General features: G+C 37.8%; 2 protein-coding genes across 7 annotated transcripts in view; both read left to right on the top strand.

The window, feature by feature from the left end:
* Nucleotides 1–15,065, top strand: part of stai (stathmin) — a 37,148-nt gene extending 22,083 nt beyond the window's left edge. For 2 of the 6 annotated variants that reach the window (XM_053753358.2, XM_053751735.2), the window contains exons 2-8: nt 2,984–3,061; nt 6,254–6,420; nt 6,587–6,801; nt 7,859–7,976; nt 8,629–8,769; nt 9,650–9,790; nt 11,453–15,065. In XM_053753358.2, coding sequence (XP_053609333.1) covers nt 2,984–3,061; nt 6,254–6,420; nt 6,587–6,801; nt 7,859–7,976; nt 8,629–8,769; nt 9,650–9,790; nt 11,453–11,521 — 929 coding nt within the window. In that variant the 3' untranslated portion in view covers nt 11,522–15,065. Of the gene's footprint in view, nt 1–2,983; nt 3,062–5,481; nt 5,577–6,253; nt 6,421–6,586; nt 6,802–7,858; nt 7,977–8,628; nt 8,770–9,649; nt 9,791–11,452 lie in introns of those variants that run through there. The other 4 variants (XM_053755031.1, XM_053754211.2, XM_053752565.2 and 1 more) reach the window with 4 other exon arrangements.
* Nucleotides 15,066–15,975: 910 nt separating this feature from the next.
* On the top strand, nt 15,976–20,575 carry ncm (nucampholin). Its single transcript, XM_053750510.2, has 5 exons — nt 15,976–17,200; nt 17,446–18,103; nt 18,181–18,319; nt 18,642–18,741; nt 19,053–20,575. The coding sequence occupies exons 1-5, from the start codon at nt 16,159–16,161 to the stop codon at nt 20,246–20,248; spliced, it is 3,135 nt and encodes a 1,044-aa protein (XP_053606485.1). The 5' UTR covers nt 15,976–16,158; the 3' UTR covers nt 20,249–20,575.
* The last annotated feature ends 51 nt before the right edge of the window (nt 20,576–20,626 follow it).

The following is a 20,626-nucleotide window of genomic DNA, read 5'->3' as shown; positions in this document are numbered from 1 at the left end:
ATAATTTATCTTTAAAGGCTTTAGAAAATGTAATGTAATATTGCACATAATATTATTTTGTGTATGGTATGGTCGTTATCTTATTTAGTTGTATTAGATTTGTACAAACGTGTTTCGCTTTTTTATGACTAATTGACAAAACTTTTATAGATCGCCCACCGTGGATGTTAACAGTAGTTATTTTTTGTACACTTATGTCCACAAATATAGCTTCACATAAAGGTATGCTACGTGGTAGATTGAACACAACGGCTTTTGTTTCTTCTAAGTATTTCTGCATTGCAGGTTTATAAAGCTAGCGTATGCTTTGATGCATTAGAAGAACCTTGTATAGCATTTGGAATTCAAAGAAAAACGTAGAGATAAACTCAATTAATAGTTGCAAGTTATAACATTTCTAAACTCAAGTGGATGTCATCTCACTAATGACGTTCCTGATTAGAACGTCAAAGGAATATGGAGATGCGAAATATTCCCGGCGGTGCATTGATATTCTCCCTCTTCGTTTTCTGCATCAGCTCGCCATCTCATTTGCGCCACATTTAAAACACTGTTACGTGGCAACATTCGTATTCCCAGTGGTAGTAAATTTGCTTTCAGTTCTCCCCTCGCGGGTTTTAAAGGCAAACTCTAAATATTTTATCAGCTTTCATGTTGTATCGTGTGGCGCCGAAGGGGCTTTGCCGGTCGCCCTACCATGTAACAGCGTCGTTTTTCAAACATTTATATTCGATTTTCAGTTAATGTTTCTTTGTTTGCTTTTACATTTACAGGCCAAGCCGGATTGCTTTCAGTAGAGTTTGATCGTGCATTTTGAATTAAGCATCTGTCGTTTCGTGCACAGGTTAGCGATGTCTTTGTTAGACTCTTCGTATCAATTGATGATGTATCTTCCTATCAATTGTATTGCATTTTATTAATACCACATAGTATTTTATTTTTCGGTCAGACGTATTTCATCTACAAATATTCCCATAAATTGCGAAGTTTATAACCTTGAAAGCTTTCTTGGAAGAAATGTTAATTTATAAAGAAGAAAGATAATATATTTAGTATACTGTTAAAAACTGATGCATGCAGTTATTATGTTTATGATTCCAGCTTTATGTGGCATGTCGATACATTAAAAGCTTATACTTTAATACATAATAATAATTTTGCTAAAGAATTTGCAATGGTGGCACTGGAAGTTTTATGTATTTAATTTTTTTAAAATAAAATATACGATTGCAAATGCAACTTTTTAGCAAAAGCAGTTTGTTTCAATCATTGTATTACTACATAGTTGAACATAAACGTAAGAGTATTTCAATAATATTAACTTCTCTATTATGAAGATTTACAGTTCCAAATTTTGATAAAACAGATGGCAACAGGGCTTGTCTCTGCATCGTCTGCCGTGTAAACTGGAGCTTAGCCTTGCCGTGAGGGATTAGCTGTATTTGCGGCAAATTTCTCTCATCCACCATTCTGATCACGTACCGGCCTCTCATCTCGCGTCGTCGTGTCGCAGACTTATTACCTCGCAACTATTGGCAGGCCGAAGCAAAAGTTAAATTCCAACTTATACAATATGATTTGAGACCACCTTTGGTAATAAACACGCAATTAAAGTTTACGTTGAATTTATAATTAATTGGTCTTTAAAGACAGATGAAGTGATCCTATGGAATAATTAAAATTGCGGAACGCAAAATATTTAGATTTAATTATTAATACAACAAAGACTTTTTTATTATATTTGTTTGGTTTATTAGTTGCCGTGATCTCAGTCTCGTGTAGATATCAGCCAAATATTTAAATATTTGGCTGATATCTACACGAGACTGAGATCACACACGAGGAGTTTAAACTCCTTCACAAAATATCGATTGATTGAGATGTGATTAAATTACTGATTGGAACTCCGAGAAGTACTGTAGATAAGTAATCGATAGGCTATTGTTGTCTAATGGACTGTGTGAAATGTCAGCCATTGTGAAATATCTATGTTTCTAACCGTGTCCACAATTATTCCTGTCGCCTACTATATTTCTAACTCTATCGGAATCAATACTTTCAGGTGGTCACGCGAACATCGATTGCCGATTCATTAGTCCGTATCGAAAACTTCAAATAAATATTAGACCGTCCAAATTGGCCGGCCGTAATCGGTTTTCGATTTGCGATGCTATTGACTTGGGGCGAGCGTCTAATGATGTTTGGGTCGCACCCTTCGAGGTCTCTTGCCTGTTTATCTTCAATGTTACCTTCAATGGAAATGGAAGTTAGGCCTTGTTATGGATTTTTTGCAATAATAAAAAAAAATAGCATAATTTGAACTCAAGTAAGAAGGTTTTTTTTAAGGAATCTTGTTTTTTATTAATGGATGATTGATGGATTCTTTTTTTTTTAATTTGGAACATGCAAAAAACCGATATCTACCCTTATCACGCGTTATAACGAAACTAGTAGATTTGATTAGAAGTATTTATGAATTTTAGTATGTTTAAAGTATACATTTTAATGGTTACATTTTCTTGCAAATATGAAAGATACTTTGTGTGATAGAAAAATTATTCAAAATACTGCAAGCATTTTGACTTAATGAGTATTTGTAAAACGCTATGTAAGCTAAAGAGAAATGCTTTTTAGTATTTGGCGTAGTTAATAAAACCTATTAGTAAAATAAATCGTTATTGTGGAATTCCAAAACAATCTGTAATAATGATTATTATCTTCTATATTATGATACATCGCAAAATTGCGTTCTAAAACCGTAGCTTTAATAGGGTTTACCAGCTTAATTTATGATAAAGGATAAGTCTACAACACAATATACCTTTGGCATCGATGCAAACAATAATAGAATTATTGTATTGGGAATCAGCTAGAATTACGAATAGAACACAGCGTGCAGGTAATCAGGCAATGCATGAGGATACTCCAAAAGGCGGCGGTGTCACCATCTTGACTCCGCTGACGTCCCAATATTTTTGTTTAGCGCATCGGCGGACCGTGCCGGTGAAGAAACCCGTCGGGAAACCAAGGACGAAGCAACCAAAGAAGGTCAAATTCATAAGTAAGTTTTGTATTTTAAACTTAGAATGTGTCTTTATTATGAGCAATACGCGTTTACCAATCGAAGTCATTTATAGCTCTGCGTTGGCAAATAATGTCATTTAATGCATTTTCAATAATGAAAATCAAATTATCCTTATCATTTAATTTTGTTTTATTTATTCGTAATCTATCCAATACCATGTAAAGTTATTTTTCACAATGTCACATGAAGGAAATTGTTCAAAGTAATTTTCAGCTAAAGAAGACTTTGCTCGTTAGAGGAAGCGTAATAAAGTTTAAGGCCATCAATTAACGTAAATTCTTCATAAATTTCTTCCAGTTTATTAACGACTTGAAAGTTTTAAAGGACGTCATTTTATTTTCTCCATGAAGTAGAGCGCTCGTTGATATCTTAGAAATGTGAGTATCCGGCTCGAAGGATCATTACTTTGCATTGACCCAGATGCTGGAATGTATCGCACATCAGTCTTCGCGTCGTTCTTTTGTGTAGAAGCGGGTTAAGAGGCCGCCTCATGTTTCCGTATCTGTAAAAATGTAGGTAGGCATCTGAAAAATCGAAAGACAAAAGACGTCGTGTTGGCTTATTATGAGGTGACAAAGGCGCAGAACAACGACAAACGAGCTCGTTTAGTATCGTACTAATATTATAAATGCGAAACTTTGTGAGGATGTATGTGTGTATGTTTGTTACTCTTTGACGAAAAATCTACTGGACAGATTGTTATGAAATTTGGTACATGGGTGGAATAAAACCTTGGGGTACTTTTTATCCCGAAATTCCCACGGGAGCGAAGCCCGGGGCGAAGCTAGTGCTTTAAATTTGTATCAGAACAATATGTCTTGTAAAACAAGCCAGGAAGAGGTAATCGTTAATATTTGCGGAAATATAAACTTGTACTCTATATATGGCCAGTGGATAAAAGGACTGGTTCTTGAAATAATCTCGTCCTAAATGCAAACACGCATTATAATCGCAGTGCCATCGAATTACAATAGTATTTGAATGAATGAATGCAGGCAGCTTGTATTAAAAATTGTTTTCATGTTTCACATTTCAAAATCAGTGTTAAGCTTTGAACTTTACACGAAAACTTCTTCGGTTTAATAGATCCGAAGATCTGTGAGCTTTGTATCAACGTTTTATACCTTGATGATATAAGTATAAGTATTAAAACAACTCGAGTCTGTTAGTATAATAAGTTCGTCCAACCACTAGCTAAAAATAGTTTTTCACCGTCCAACAAAAGGCAACTAACTCATTCTCCGCAAATACCGCCGGTGCGCGCTATAGCGAGTGCAATATACCAAGTGTATGAGTCACCGGAATGGGGTACAAACCACCCCCCACCCCCTAATAATTAAACAATGGCGAATTCCTTCCGGGACCCGGGGGTTTAACAACCGACCTTGACAAGTTGGGACATCAGGGCCCCTGTTGCATTTTTGAATTCCATCACTTTAACCACCCTAAATGGAGTCGGGGGGTTAATTTACGGTTAAGTGTGATCATAAGCGGGTGTTAATTAGGCTGTGCTTTTAGTGCCGTGTCGACAGTGGCGTAGCTAGGTAACTTATGGCCCTGGTGAAAAGATCTGGGCTCCCACCACAACTAAACTAAGTTGTATTATGGTATGTAGGAAAAACAACGGTCAAGTGCGAGTTGAACTCGAGCATAGAGGGTTGCGTACAGTTTATAGAATTCTTATAGGTTTTCTGGTAATCTACAAGCAATGAACTATATTTTGTTTCTCTTTGTTTTTTCATAATTTTAAACCACAAACCGTTTAAAGTGCCATTTATCCAATTTTGTAACATATTTCCCAATTTTGGCCCGAAAATAACTCTTTTTTAAAAAAAATATTTACTCTGCACGTCTGTGCTTGGGTCACAGGATTACACCATCTTACCAAATTTCACCTGATTTGGTACTGGAAAATTCGGAGCAAATTGGCTACGTACAGACAGAGACATGGTGATCCTATAATGGTTCCGCTTTTTTCATTTTTTGTACGGGACCCTAAACAGGTCTGGTGCATGTCAACGTCTAGCCCCCGCTAGCTACGCTACTGTGGGTCGACGATGTCACAGTATAATAAGAGTAGACGATGTAATCTCGGGGTCATTATCATAGTGTTAATAAATTTGCTACACTGTGCCATTATGGTGGCGTATTATGAAGATAGGGTCTGAAGCACCAGTTTATGGTTGACTACGATTAAGAACGGTACGAAGTGATGGTAATAGCCTAAACGAACCTTGTAAAATATTTTTCGAAACATTATAATACATACCAAAAAGATTTTAACTGTAATTAATATTGGTTCTTATTACTTACCTTACTTGCGACAACTATAGTGCGATGAAAAAATATAAATCAATCATTTATTCTCATGTCAAAATAGAAGATACATTTCTAATGGAATTTTTGAGCGTTTTACAATCGATTCATTTTTAGCAAGATTTTAGGCCAACAACAATAATTACACAACAAAAACTTATCAGCATCTTAACACGTAAGTTTTACTGACTCTTTATTGTGTCTCAAGTCCCGTCCGTATCCCGTAAAGGCTTCTGAATTTAGGTACCTACTCTTTGTTAGTCCGTTTCCTGCCACACTGGTTACTGATGCATACTTCGATTCAGTTATTACTGCTACGCTCCCTATGCGTCAGTTGTTTACCAAATAATTAGGTACAAATTGTGTTCTGTCATGTTCCGAATGACGCTACAATCATATTGGAGCTATGCGAACCACTACACGACTCAACATATGCTGAGAGTGCCATATGCTGGATATGGGTCGGCAGCCCATCCTGCTTCTCGCCCTCCTTACGGTCCATGCGTGAATCCAGTTGTGAAAGTTGTGGCGTAGATAAAGCTCTCGAAATAGCTCGTCTATAATAGTGCCTATCCTCAAATTATGGCAAACCTATAAATCTTGCCACACATGTATCGGGTACCATCTAAGCAAACTATAACTCGTATGATTATGCTGTATCAGTGGCGTCATTGGTCCTAACAATTTCGGCCACCAAGTCGCCACATGTCCAGCTAGCACAGATGGGGTTACGTCTAAAATTACAGGTAGCGCTTGTCTAGTTTTATCTTTGACTTCCAAATTCGACAATTTGCCGCTAGATTCTAACAATGCGGAACCTTCTCATGAAACTAACGTCAACTTTGTCCACAGCCACTGAAATCCGCTGCCAAGAGATGTCCAAGGGAGGCCTGGCGTACGAGGTGATCCTCGCGGAGCCAGTCGGAGTGCCGGCGCCCCGCCGCGCCGACTCTCCCGAGAAGACGCCTTCTGTCGAGGAGATTCAAGAGAAACTTAAGGCTGCGGAGGAGAGGAGACGTGTAAGTTTCTTTTAGATTGTAGAAAATTAAGGCAGAAGTCTAGATAGTAGTTCTTTCGGCAGGCAAAATTAAATGTGACTCTAGCTTTAACAGTCTTCTAGTCAGTTCAGTCTTCTGTACATTGCCTTTAGGAAATACACACGTAAAAACATTTCGTATGTTCCAGAGCCTGGAAGCAAGCAAGATGGCGGCGATCGCATCCAAGATGGCGAAGATCGAAGAAGCGTCGCGCATCCGCAGCGAGCAGACCAACAACTTCATATCAAGCACCAAGGAGGCTCTCGACGCCAAGATGGAGATCCACGAGGAGAAACGCGAGGCGTATATCAATGAGCTGAAGGCACGGCTCAAGGATCACTTGGAGGGCGTAGAGAAGACCAGGTATGTCTGATCTGGGTCTACTTCTGTTTCAAGTGTCTAGGTGTGACGTCACTGTGAATAATATCATTAAGCAGGTAGTATATATCAGCCAATGCCAAGATGTCGAGACATCTACTTATTTTACAATCTTCCACTAGCACACTTCCACCGTACCGCTCCCGCCCAGCTCGATGTCGTTAAATTAAAAAGTGAGCTTTAAAACGTGCTCTGTAGACATAATTTACATTGGCAACTAATCTATTGAGGACGCAATACTATGAAGATTTTGGTGGCCGACGTTTTCGGTATAGTAGACCCTGTGTGTTGTAATATTGTGTAATGGAAAACTATACTATAATACTTTGCAATAAATTCCTTTATCTAGTGTAGAATAATTAGAAAAGAGGATTTTTTAGTTTTCGCTAATAAACAAAAGAAATTGGTCAAAATGTGAGCTGGTGTTCCACGTGGGAACGATGCAGTTGGTGTGCTTATGACCTTTATTCATCAACAGAAACTGATATCCTCTAAACCTTAGCAGTGTTCCTTGTCGCGTCAATACTTTACTCTAGCGACTGTAGATTTGGTGAAAAGGTCTTACCAACGACTTAATGGTTGTTGTTTACAATTAGTTACCCACTAAAAATTGTAACTAAGTCTAGGTGAACCATTTTAAATTCATTAATATTCTATAAATTGATTTCAAGGGCAAATAGAGGTGAAAATGTGACATTGAACCTGGTCGTAGGTCATTTTATTTTATAATACATGCTCGTAATTATAGTCATGCGTGTTGGACTTGAAGTTGGAATATATTAATTAAATAGCTTATTGCTCGCGGCTTCGCCTGCGTAAATTTCCTATAGGAACAGTTATATCTGTCCTTCTCCATACTATAAACTACATCTATGCAAAATTTCGAGATTTCAAGAGGTAAATAAAGAAACTTACTTCCGCATTTATAATATTAGTTAAGTAGACGGATTATATTATTTAATGTGTTTATAATATACCTATTATTTATTGTGACTAGAGAGACAGGCGACAGATCTGTTATCTTCACCGGTTTCCCTTACAGACTGACCCTGGAGCAGCAAACGGCGGAGGTGTACAAGGCGATCGAGGACAAGATGACCACGGCCGCGGACAAACGTGATGAAAATATTAAGAAGATGCTGGAACGTCTACGGGAACATGTGAGATTCATGTTTTATTTTTTTTTTTTCATATTCTGTTTCTTCTTTATTTCCTTCCTTCTTTCCTTCCTTCTTTCCTTTCTTCTTTCCTTCCTTCTTTCCTTCCTTCTTTCCTTCCTTCTTTCCTTCCTTCTTTCCTTCCTTCCTTCCTTTCTTCCTTCCTTCCTTCCTTCCTTCCTTCCTTCCTTCCTTCCGTCCTTCCTTCCTTCCTTCCTTCCTTCCTTCCATCCATCCATCCATCCATCCATCCATCCATCCATCCTTCCATCCATCCATCCATCCATCCATCCTTTCTTCCTTCCTTCCTTCCTTCCTTCCTTCCTTCCTTCCTTATTTAGTTCAAATTAGTTGCTAAACTGCTAAAATATGCCTTGAGATATGTATTTTTCTAGCCAATTTTTGACATAGAAGTAATATACATAAATTTATGTTTAAAAAATATAAATTTAAGGTAAGCCCTTCTGGCATGATAGGGACCAACACAGTTTGAATGAGTTTCTTTCGGCATTTCTTCTCAGCAGTGGTCGTTCCGAAGTGCTAGTAGTTTGTAGCGTCGGTAAATATCATTCAATTTAGAATATGACGTGAAAAAGTGCCTGTGAAGGCCTAATTTCGGAATAAATGATTTGATTTTGATTTATCCGATCTCCAGGAAGAACAAGTGCGCAAGGTGCGCGCGGGCAACCAGGAGCGCTTCCAGCAGCTCGAGAGCGCCATTCAGGACAAGCTGCAGCACGCGGCGCAGCGGCGGCTGCTGCTCGAGGCTGAGCACAAGATGAAGCTGCGGAGCTATGTGAGTACTGCGTGTTCAGGGGCGGACACAGTCTGCAGCTGGAGAGGCTGATCTGTGCTGATTGGTCAGCCATAGGATATAATAGTCGTACTTGGACACTTGGCACATAATAATCATGTTATTGATTTTTGAAGTGAAAACTTCATTAGCGGCGTTGTGCACTTTTTGTGATGGGTAAAAAATGTTAAACTCGCGTCAGGACACGTGACCTGATCGAAAATTCGTGAGACGTGAAAAATGCACAACGTTAATATTCAAGTTTTCACTTCTGCCGGCACTCGCGGAGTGCAATCCTTTTTTTTTTTTAATTTTGATTTCTTACTCATTGTTAGATTTTATTTCGTGATCATACAAATTATGCCTTTCCACGTGAAATAATGTTGCACCATTTTAAACGTGATTTTTCTTGAAGTTTCCACATATTTTCACTTGTTTTTTTTTTATTTGCGTTATTAAGGTGATATCCCCTTTTGGAAAATAATATAATATATTAATAATATATTAGGACAAATCACACAGATTGAGCTAGCCCCAAAGTAAGTTCGAGACTTGTGTTATGGGATACTAACTCAACGATACTATATTTTATAACAAATACAATAAATAGATAAACATCCAAGATTGGCCCGGGGCCAATCAGAAAAAGATCATTTTCCATCATGACCCGACCGGGGATCGAATCCGGGACCTCTCGGTTCAGTGGTAAGAACTTTACCACTGCGCCACAGAGGTCATCAAGAATCGTCAATCTGAGTAAAACCAGATTAGATGTTTAATTACAAAAGAAGTATAGCAACATGTGTTTAAAATTCCTATAGGGGATATCATTTCCGTTGCATCATTCTTTATCATTTCTCATGATCATCACACATTTTATTAGAACGAAAAGCGCGAAGGTGTCCGCTCAGTGTTCACCGCGAAAGTGGAGGAGATCTCGAAGGAGATCGAAACCAAACTATCGACAGCCGAGCAGAACCGAGAGAAGGAGATACAAAAGAAACTCGACTTCGTTAAGAAGGAGGTTGGTATTACTGGCCGCTAATGATTTAAAAAATATATATATATTTTTACTTTTTATTTATGGAACACACTGTCAATTTCATAAGGTTTTATTTTCACTGTATTGTATTTGTGGTTTATTAGGTATGTTTTGTTGGAATATCACTTAAATTTTGAAGCAGATATCTTCAACCGATTGAGCTGAAATTTTGTACACACGTTTAGTTTGGATGACAATGCATTATTATGATAAGCGTGACCTTATTTTGCATCCAGGAACGACTTCTGACGAGGGACTCCTCAACGGTTTATTGCACGGACATTTTTATCACTTGTTCGTTAAAGTGATATTTTTGACACAAGCTATTGTTTTAAAAGTTTGTGTCAAAAATGACATTTATGTAAAAAAGTTATTTTTTGAAAAAAAAAAAAATCATGAACAAACTTAGCCATTATAAGAGTATAAATTCATAGGTTGGTACATCTGTTTTCCTATTTTAAAAAAAAATCTTAATTTTTGTTTGTTTGAGGTGATTTTTGGGAGAGCTGTTTGTGGCGAAATTTTTACCATTGAGTAGACATGTCAACTGTGTAAAATCGTTGTGGAAACCGTAAGGGTCGTTAGGAGGGTAATCATTATGAATCATTCTGACCTAACAACCATTCCGTGGGCGTAAAAAATATTTTTAACGCCTTATTGTGCGATACACATTTCACTTGTGTTTGCTGGACATTAAACATTAAAAATTGTTAATAATCAGGGAAACATCTCAATGCAGGCAAGGTTGACTATTTTTAATGAGGCGTGTGGTTCCGCCCTAGAATAGGTCTACTTTGTCGTACAAGACGTCTAAGGGACGCTTAGCCTTGGCAGGTGATAGGTAACAGTAACACTTCCAAGGCGGGTTGACGTCAGACAGGCGGTCGTGGAATCACAGCCGAAGATTCATAATTTGAATCGTATACTTGGTACTTTCCTGTGTCACAGCCCAGCGAGTTCTCGAATATATTCAATATGTGAGAATTTGCGAAGTTGGGAGAAAAAGCTATAAATATTTAATAATTGGGTGAATTTTTGAGAATTTCTATCACCGTCATCTCCTTAAAATTTTAACAAGGACAACTTTTTACTACCCTAATTTATGAATCTGTGTTGGGTTTAAAATTTTAACAATATTTGATTTTTGAGATTTTAGAAAGTTTCTTTATGTTGAAGTACTGTAATGACGGCGGTCGAAATGCTCGAAAACTCACCAACTGAATAGCGCGCCGACCCGGCTTCGCTCGGTTTAAACCATAATTATACACCTAAACCTTCTAAACCTTCCTCATGAATCACTATCCATTATAAAACACCCGCATACATAGGGACAGACAGACAGACAGACAGACAGCGGGCAAGTGACTTTGTTTTATACTATGTAGTGATCATTAATCTTTACGACGTCGGTGGCGCAGTGGTAAAGTGCTTGCCTCTGAACCGAGAGGTCCCGGGTTCGATCCCCGGTCGCGTCATGATGAAAAATGATCTTTTTCTGATTGGACCGGGTCTTGGATGTTTATTTGTTTTATAAAATATAGTGTCGTTGAGTTAGTATCCCATAACACAAGTCTCGAACTTACTTTGGGGCTAGCTCAATCTGTATGATTTGTCCTAATATTTATTTATTTTATTTATTCTCAGGAGCGGCGTGCCGAGCTCGTGCGACAGAACAAGAGCGCACGCGCAGACAGCGAGGCCGTCTCCGGGTAGGCGGGGGGGGGCGGGGGACGCACTCACACACACACACACACACACATACTGTAACATCTCACTGGATTTAGGCTAAGCGCGCACTACGACTTGTCGCGCGATTTTTTTCCCGCTAAAATGTAACGCGATTTTACTATTAAAATAACAGTGTAAAATCTTGGCGCAAAAAAAAATCACAGTGCGCGTTTATTCTTATATAGATTGGACAGTTTGATTTAAAACTCGTGGGATCCTTGCGATATATTATATTCTTGATTAAAACACAATTATTGAATTTAAATCTGTTTTTACTATTTTTTAACCATATTTAAAAAAAAAGATTCCTTTTTCCGATCATGAGTTTACTGTAACAGTTTTAGTTGATCCATTTAAATATTTGTATGAAAAATTTATTAATTTGTATAAAAATTCCACGAGTTTTTTTGCCAAACTGTAAGGATGTGTATGTATGTTAGATTCTTTGTTCTATTTCGCTTTTGTAGCAACATATCGTTAATTGGATGAGCGAAAGGGATAAGCTATTTTTTGCTAATGGCAACACACAGTGATGAGAATTTCAATGATTACCAAACAACTTTCAAATATAGAAAATTGATAGTAAATTTGACATATTTTAATCACAGTATACCCAATGTCAAACATCGAAATTCTCTACACGAGCTAATACATTGCAATACTGTAAAAGATTTGCCAGCTGGCAAAAATACTCTTACAAAAAATTCGTAATTACGCGTTCAATGGTGACATTTTCTGTATTTAATCATATTCGAAATCACTGATAAAATGTTGCCAGCTGGTAAAAATCTTGCCATAGTAGTAAATTACAAGTTTAGCTGAAAAAGAAAGATCTAGACAGAAATTTAATCCGGTTAAATTTGTGAGTGTGTTTGTGAACGCGAGCTGACATCGTTTCACCTGCGTTTCACGAAATTTCCCTAAAATCATAATTTACATGGAATTCGAAGTTTTAAATTATTTTACGATACAAACAGTACTAATGAAAGGGTAGAGAGAAAGGGATGGAAAAATAGACATATGTTTTGCCTCTCACACTATATATTGCTTCTATCAGACAGCAATATTTTTGTATTGTAGACAAAACCGGCTAGATAAACTGTCTCTTTCTATAGCAAATTGGATTGTATAAAATCACGAATAGGAACATTTTACAGTTTTGATATGAAATTAGTTTGAAATATTATGTAATTTTTATCACTCCATAGAAACGTAATTCTTGTCCTAAGCCGTGTTTACATAATAACGATTGTTCGATTGAAAAACGGCTAAAATTATGTGAACGCGCCCTTAGTTCGGAACGTATGGAGGCTAGATTAGTCTAAATTGTTTGTATCGTAGTTTTAAGTATTGGCTGGTCCAGTTGTGAAATTGTATCGGTATTATGGGGCCGTTGAGTCTAGGTGCGCTGCGTTTTTATTTGAAAACTTCTTTGATCGTATTCAAATAACGTAAACCTAGTGTTGCGAGAAACAATTGTCTCTGATTGGGGCGACTACTTTAAGCATGAACTGGTTATAACTGGATATTGTCAAAGTAACGCAGAGCGCGGAGACTCTAGGGAAATGTGACAGGGTCGTAACTCGTAACGCGGAAATATTGTGACAGCCAGACATACAGACACAGCATCTTCATATAGTTCTGTTACATCTATTGTAGAATTAAAAAATACCTACAAAATACTCGACACACAATATTTCCCTCTTTTCCTTTTCCAATTTCAAATTTTATTTTCACCGATACACATTTCAAATGAGGCTTATTTTATATATTAAAAAAAAAAGATCTCATTATCAATGGCCAGGTTTTAGTAGCCCAAACGAAATTTTTATCTTCAGAACCAATGTACTTACTGTTTGACATCGGCTTGCTAAAAGTTGGCCAAATATTCGGGGTTCTGTACTTAACGCGGATTCCTTTTTTTTTATTAGCTCTAGAGCTAAAAATACGGAACCCTCGGTAAATGAAACGACGCTGGCGGATCGAGTTGGCTCGACGATTGACGATCCTTATCGATAGTTATAGTCTTATATCATTATTTTTAATGTTTATCGTACGCAACAGTATTTTAGGGGATTATAATCTAAATTTAAGTTTCTCTCACGTTCGTATTGATGAATCGCCGTTGCTGACTGTCCATTGTATTATATTTATGAATTAGTTCGGTTTGAGACTGCGTGGGTCGATGTGGCTGCTCTGGTGGATGCTTGCTCGGCGGTCGCCAGTTTATAACGTTTAATTCGCATTTCAACAAATTTAATTCGCGATTTTGGAACAGCTGGTTCTATTTTCCAGTTTATTATTTCTATCCCTGTCTATACAGGCGACGTTATAAGCGAAAGAAAGTGATAGATGCATAATCAAAGCACCGGCTTAAAACGGAAAATTCCAAATTCGCGATTTAAATTTTTTAAAAATAACGGACGATAGCAAACATCGGAAGTGCCTATGAATTCTTGTACGGCTCTTGGTCAATAGATGTAATATAAAACTGCCTTCATAGGGTTTTATATTTTTTTAAACGTGGAGGGCGAAGGCGCCGGGCCGCGGGGATGGTGTTGGACACAAACCGCTTCTGTGATGTTTTTGCTCTAGTGATATATGTATCGAACGTTCGGTTAGGCACAAATTATATGGCGCTCGTACCGCGCTCGTAAGTGAGAGTATCCTGTATTTTTTAATATATTTTTGCCATTCATTTAGTGTCTGTTTTAACGTCAGAGATAATCGGTCGTTGAATGAGTCTTTTCTTGAAATCGCATCTTTTTTTATCCACTTGTTTACAAGCTATAAAATTACACCTTTCTCACATGCGCATATTTTGCGTCTCACACATGTTCCGTATTTTTTTTTTTACTACGCACATTTGAAGTTCAGACACAATTGTAAAATTGTTATTGAATAAATAAATGAAATATCTTGACCACAGAGGATGTAGAACACGGATAGATTCTGTTACAATTTAAAAGATTTCGAGAAAGTCATTTAGCGACTGAGCTAAATAATTGTATATAATGTTAGGAGATGTATCGCTTGGCGCGAAGAGACGGATGTCGCATGCTGGTTGCTTACGGTACTAACGCTATGGTAAGATAACTAGATATGTAAGTGCTAGCTTGGTTCTTGGAGACATTAAAACGACCAATTTGCCTTGGGTATTGTGTAGCCTTTTAGATTCTCACAATCGAGACAAATCATGTATGAGTATTAGCTTTCTGAGCGATTAGTGCGAGTTTTCAATTCGATTCGCGGCTATGTGACGTGTGTCCGGCGAAAGCGAAGGCGATCGAGTTTGAATCCAAAACTCGCACTACGTATTATGTTACTAATTTTGATTCTGTAATTTTCGCGTAAGACGAGTAATCTTCTTATTATCGTGTTTTTAATTTTGATATTTTATGTGATGATTATTATAAATTAATGTGCTACAGTTTGTGAGGTACTTATATGGAAATTGCTGTTTGGGAGTGCAGGCAACTTTTGTAGTTTCATTGTCGTACCTAATGAATAATAAAGTAATGAATACTAACACTTGTTTTATTTACTTTAATTTTCCTTTTATTTTATATGCAGAGATCAGGCTCAAATTGGGTGCCTAAACGCCGCGCCGTAAACGTTTTTACCAGTGCGTAACCCAAATCTCTGCTAACATGAGAACTGGTAGTAAGATTGGTAGCAATAAGGGCAACAAAGGGTGGTATTACTTTCGACCACACGTTACACAAGCGCGTCACCTCTTTATTACGGATCCAAAACACTTATGTGCAGTGCTGTACTGATAAGAATATGCTTGCTTTTATTGTTTTTTATCTCACACCTACTTTGGGGTAGTATAGGTACCTAACTAGAAGTCAGTTTTCCAATATTAAAAATAGCAATATATCAAAGTAAGTACTTAACATATGTTTTATAATAAATTATAAATAACAACATGGTGTCTCGATTGAAATACAATTATTTTTGTGTATAAAGTAGACAGGGATAAAGATCTGAGTGTGCGGTGTGCTTGTGTGACACCCAATGTTACAGTATTTAGTAAGTACGTCGTACCTACTAAATCCATGGTATTTATAGACTGCGGTGACAAAGCGGCAGACATCAAAACCGAGCACAGGATTAAAAAAATATTAGCTCTTCGCTTTACTAATCACTTCTTCTTTCTATGAGTGAAACGAAAGATACGATAAAATTTATACTTTTATCTGTCTACGAAATGCATTTGGCTCACAGATATACATGGAATTAGTAGGTACTCCGTCAGATATAAGAATATAATGTTCTTTATCTGTGATTTGGTTTTTCTTCCTAGCTAGTCTTTTTGTTCCGTATGTAAGGTTGCATATTAATTTATTTACTTGCCCTACTTATGTCACGCGCGCTACTTAAGTCAAACGTCATAGTTGACAAACGTCAAAATCGTCAAACAAACAGAAATGCTCAAAGAAATGTCAAAAACAAAATGGCCACCAGTTTGTCATGCTTGTTACATTGTTGCTTGCGTTGATTTTGGTTGGATTGGATAAAAAATATTAGTCCAATTTCCATTGATTTTAAGAAGTGAGTTTTAGTTAAGCTTAGTCGATATAATACCTCAACATTGGTTAAAAATAATTTGTATTAAAATGGAGAATGATAGAGAAAACAAACGTAGAAGGGACAAAAACAGAAACGGAGATGATGATTATCGCAAGGAAAGAATTTCAAAAAGAGCTCGGACGAGATCACGTTCGCCACCTCCAAGCAGGGAAAAGGATTCTTCACGAAAACGTAGGCGATCCCGGTCCGAATCTCAGGAACGCCCGGTCAAGCAAGAAAAGTCTAGTAATGAATCACAAGGGAACCAAAAGCAAGCTGATGCTCCTGTTCGGAAGGCGAAGGAAACTGACATGCTTAACACTAGGACTGGTGGTGCATATATACCTCCAGCGCGTCTGCGAATGATGCAAGCCCAGATTACGGACAAATCATCAGTTGCTTACCAAAGACTTGCCTGGGAAGCTCTCAAGAAGTCCATACACGGTCATATTAACAAGATCAACGTTGGAAATATAGGCATCATAATCAAAGAGTTATTGAAAGAAAATATTGTCCGTGGCAGAGGTTTGCTTTGCCGATCTGTGATACAAGCCCAGGCTGCATCACCAACATTTACTAATGTATATGCTGCTCTGGTAGCGGCTGTCAACTCACGGTTCCCAAATATTGGAGAGCTGTTACTAAAAAGGTTAGTAATACAGTTCAAAAGGGGATTCAAGCGTAATGATAAGCCTACATGTATCTCTTCAGCATCATTCATAGCTCACCTTGTGAACCAGAGAGTGGCACATGAGATCCTGGCATTGGAGCTATTAACTTTACTTGTTGAGACACCTACAGATGACTCTGTTGAAGTGTCCATTGCATTCTTGAAGGAATGTGGTCAGAAGTTAACTGAAGTGTCTTCTAAGGGAGTGAACGCTATTTTCGAGATGTTAAGGAATATTCTCCATGAAGGCCAGCTGGATAAAAGAGTTCAGTATATGATTGAGGTGATGTTCCAAGTGTGGAAAGATGGATTCAAAGACCACCCGGCCTTGATTGAGGAGTTGGAGCTTGTGCCGGAGGAGGAACAGTTTACCCATCTCCTGATGTTAGATGATGCAACAGACCCGCAGGATATCCTGAGTAAGTCACATTCCTGCTTTGTTAAATGTAAATTTGTTGTGATACTTCAAACTTATATGTGTACATTATTATAGTGGACAACTGGCGTGTTGAGATAGTAGACTTATCTTTGTGCACTATACATAGATGTTGGATGTATGTACGTGCATCTGTCCAGTCCACTTAGCTATTCAGGAACTTCAAAGCTTATGCAATTTTTATGTAAATTCTTAGGGCTGTTTTAATATTTTCTGTAAAATTTTCAGATGTCTTCAAGTTTGATGAAAAATATGAGGAAAATGAACAGAAATACAAAACACTCAGCAAAGAGATCCTAGGATCTGACGCAGAATCAGGAGAAGAGGATGGCTCTTATGCCAGTGGCAGTGAAGAGTCCGACGATGAAGAGGCTGAGGGTGAACAAAAACCCGTCACAATCATAGACAATACTGAAACAAACCTTGTTGCTTTGAGACGCACCATTTATTTGACCATAAATTCCAGTTTAGACTTCGAGGAGTGTGCTCATAAACTCATGAAAATGGAACTAAAACCTGGCCAGGAAGTGGAATTATGTCATATGTTTTTAGATTGCTGTGCTGAGCAAAGGACATATGAGAAATTCTATGGATTATTAGCTCAGAGGTTTTGTAACATCAACAGGATTTACATTGGACCTTTTGAGGAAATCTTTAAAGATTCATACTCAACTGCTCACAGATTAGACACAAATCGTTTGAGAAATGTTAGCAAGTTCTTTGCTCATCTCCTGTTCACTGATTCCATTAGCTGGGAGGTCCTGGATTGTGTCAAGTTGAACGAGGAAGACACAACAAGCTCGAGCCGTATCTATATAAAGATTTTGTTCCAAGAATTAGCTGAATACATGGGCCTAAAGAAACTGAATGATCGTTTGCAGGATCCGTGAGTTCATTATACTGTTTCATTTGTCTTTGTTTCATACTAAGCCTGAATTAATTGTCTTTTTTCTCCATTTACAGGACACTGCAGAGTGCATTCTCTGGTATATTCCCGAGAGACAATCCAAAGAATACCAGATTCTCCATCAACTTCTTCACATCAATTGGTCTTGGAGGTCTCACTGATGAATTGAGAGAGCACTTAAAACAAATGCCGAAGGTAATAAATATTACATACAATTCAATAGATGTAGCTTGCTGCTGAAGATGTTGTTTGCTAACATTGAACATCACATCAACCTACCCAAATTCATTGCAAACTCGTCGCTATTACCGCGCTATGGCGCGGTAATAGCGACGAGATTATCCAACATCCAATAATATCGCGCGGAGATTATCCAACAGGTCAAGGTACATGTGCCTGTGCAGTGGGAACAATATCGAATTTGCCATGAAATGTATAGTTTGATGTTGACTCTATGTAGCTTGGCGCACAAAATTGTCATAACAAAGTTGCTGATGAGTACACTGACATATTGCAGAATGTGCCGGCTCCCATCACGGAGATCACCCTGGGCAGTGACTCCAGTTCATCAAGCTCCAGCAGCAGTTCCGATTCCTCTAGCGACTCCAGCTCTAGTGGTGGGTGTATAATTTTTACTAATTTATGACTTATTTTTTGTTTGTTTGTAGTAACTTTACAAAAATTAAAATTAATACAAGACAGATACATGTACAATGATAGACTTATTCCATGTAGGGATAACTCCACCATATAGCCATTGTTATGTCCAGGACATGTCATTAGCGACATCTTAAGTGATGTGTGTGTCTTTAAGTTTAGAGATAGTGTCTCTTTTATTTGTTAATAATCTGTTTTTTTTTTAATATTGTTTGGAGACACTATGCTTATATTATAATGTCCTGTTTTTAAATAACATTCTATGTTACAGACTCTGAGGAAGACAAAAGTAAAAAGAAATCCAAAAAGAAGTCAGACAAGAAAAATAAAAGTGCTTCACCCAAAACACCAGCAGAAGAGGTAGCAAACAAAAATAACGACAGATGGGGACACGACGGATTCTACGACACATATGGCAAAGATGCCAGAAGAACAGAGAACAGACCCGACAGGCGGGAAAGAGACGACGATAATTTTGTCAGACCTCGAGATGTCAGAAATGACAACAGAGATAGATTTAGGGAACGAAACTGTGATGAAAGCAGGAGAAGGCCTGATGGTAGAGCTCGCGCCGACGATTTTTGGGGAAATGCACGAGAAGAGAGAAATGACAGACAAAACAGAGAAGGCGGGTCTCGAGATAGAAGTAGCAACGAGGAAAGATATAGAAATCGCGAAGATGACAATTCAAGGTCTAGTCGTAATAGAGAAGATAGGAGCAGAAGGGATGGCGAGGAACCTAGAAGAAGGAATCGTGACGAAAGCGACACAGGTTATGGTGATAGTGAAAGTGATCGTGGCACAAGACACAGAAAAGGTGACGACAGTGGACGAGAGACTGACGATCCTAGAAATAATCGGGAATCGAGGGATCACAGACGTGACAAAGATAGAAGACAGGATTCCAGAACAGAAAGAGATGATGAATCAGATAGGCATAACCTAACTAGCTCCAATCGAAAAGACCGTAATTACGAAAAAGATAGCAGAATAGAAGACGATAGTAGGAGAAAGAAAAGTAAGAAAGATAAACAGGTTGATAGTAGTAGTGATGAAGAGGACAAAAGAGACAGAGGCAGAGAAAAAAGAAGGAAAGAAGATCGTGACGATAGCAGAAGAAAACATAGGGACTCTGTGGATGATAGTAGAAAAGGTGACCGTGAGGATAGACGAAAAGACAATAAATCTGAAGATGTAAGCAGGAAGGATGACCGTGAGAATAAGAGAAAAGATAAGAGTTGTGATTCTGATGACGATTTGAAAAGCAGTCATAAAGAAAACAGGAATAAAGATAGAAAGGATAAAAATAAAAAAGACAGTGAATTTGATACTAACACTAGAAAAAAGGTAGACAAGGATACGAGAAAAGAATCACGTAGCAGACGAGAAAGAGACAGCCAGAGAGATAGTAGTTCTCAAAGGGAACAATTAGGTCGTTATTGGGACATAGAACCACTAAAAGGGTAGTCCATTTGAAAGAAAAAATCACAGTCTCTCTCATATTTGCATGTTCCCAGTTGCGTTCGGGGTTGTGGAGCCGCGAAGCCCAAAGCCGTGAAGATTCGGCTGTGATTTTATAACCGTTCGGCTGCCTGACGTCAACCTTCTCTGGGAATACTGTTATTGCCTAAGCTGTGTCCCTTAGTCGCCTCGTACGACTTCAATGGGAGGATATGGAGTGGTCTTATTCTAGGGCGGAACCACACGCCACAATAAATTCACACAGTAGTCTGTATATATATTTTTTGTGAGTAATTGTCATAAACAATTTTTAAATAAATCAATAATTGTTCACTTTGTGTTTTTATTTGACAGATTTTGTGCAGGACAAGGTTGATGTTTAGA

The sequence above is a fragment of the Plodia interpunctella genome, chromosome 1 (genome assembly GCF_027563975.2).
Source record: "Plodia interpunctella isolate USDA-ARS_2022_Savannah chromosome 1, ilPloInte3.2, whole genome shotgun sequence".
Taxonomy (NCBI): Eukaryota; Metazoa; Arthropoda; class Insecta; order Lepidoptera; family Pyralidae; genus Plodia; species Plodia interpunctella.
Note: the sequence above shows the minus strand (reverse complement) of the source record. Positions and strands in the feature narration are given on the sequence as shown.

Excerpts from the sequence above, each read along its gene's own strand:
- ncm (XM_053750510.2), top strand. The coding sequence starts at position 16,159 with ATGGAGAATGATAGAGAAAACAAACGTAGAAGGGACAAAAACAGAAAC. Across the intron at positions 17,201-17,445 it reads AGACCCGCAGGATATCCTGA|ATGTCTTCAAGTTTGATGAA; the intron begins GTAAGTCACATT and ends TAAAATTTTCAG. Across the intron at positions 18,742-19,052 it reads TAGCGACTCCAGCTCTAGTG|ACTCTGAGGAAGACAAAAGT; the intron begins GTGGGTGTATAA and ends TCTATGTTACAG.